Source organism: Phaethon lepturus, unplaced genomic scaffold, assembly GCF_000687285.1.
Source record: "Phaethon lepturus isolate BGI_N335 unplaced genomic scaffold, ASM68728v1 scaffold31717, whole genome shotgun sequence".
Taxonomy (NCBI): Eukaryota; Metazoa; Chordata; class Aves; order Phaethontiformes; family Phaethontidae; genus Phaethon; species Phaethon lepturus.
In genome coordinates this window covers 1,189-1,484 of record NW_010551660.1, presented here as the reverse complement: position 1 = coordinate 1,484, position 296 = coordinate 1,189, and the positions used below count along the sequence as shown (strand labels likewise).

Sequence of the window (296 nt, the reverse complement as noted above, 5' to 3'; positions counted from 1 at the left end):
GGCAGTGGTGATGAGCATCACTAGGCAAGATGAGCATCACTAGGCTGGGGGACGCAAGGCGGTCCCGCGCTGGCCAGGTCTTCACAGCATCCTTCATCCCCTCCCCAGGCGCCGGTGCCTCCTTCGCTGCCGGCTACGTGAAGATCCGCTGGACGCTGTGGTCGGAGCTGGTGATTGGGGTGGTGACGGCTTTCCAGGCTGGGCTGCTCCTGCTCATGAACACCACCAGCAACATCTGGCTGTGCTACGCTGCCTACGTCCTCTTCCGTGGCTCCCACCAGTTCCTGGGGCCCCTC

At 63.9% G+C, this 296-nt stretch overlaps 1 protein-coding gene across 1 annotated transcript in view; it reads left to right on the top strand.

Annotated features, from left to right (window-relative positions):
• LOC104623801 (folate transporter 1-like) overlaps window positions 1–296 on the top strand; it is a gene marked incomplete at its 3' end in the record, with an annotated part of 2,489 nt that overhangs the window by 1,753 nt on the left and 440 nt on the right. The window contains exon 4 of the mRNA XM_010290990.1: window positions 77–296. This exon is cut by the window's right edge and continues 4 nt beyond it. Within this exon, the coding sequence (XP_010289292.1) occupies window positions 77–296 (220 nt within the window). The remainder of the gene's footprint in view (window positions 1–76) is intronic.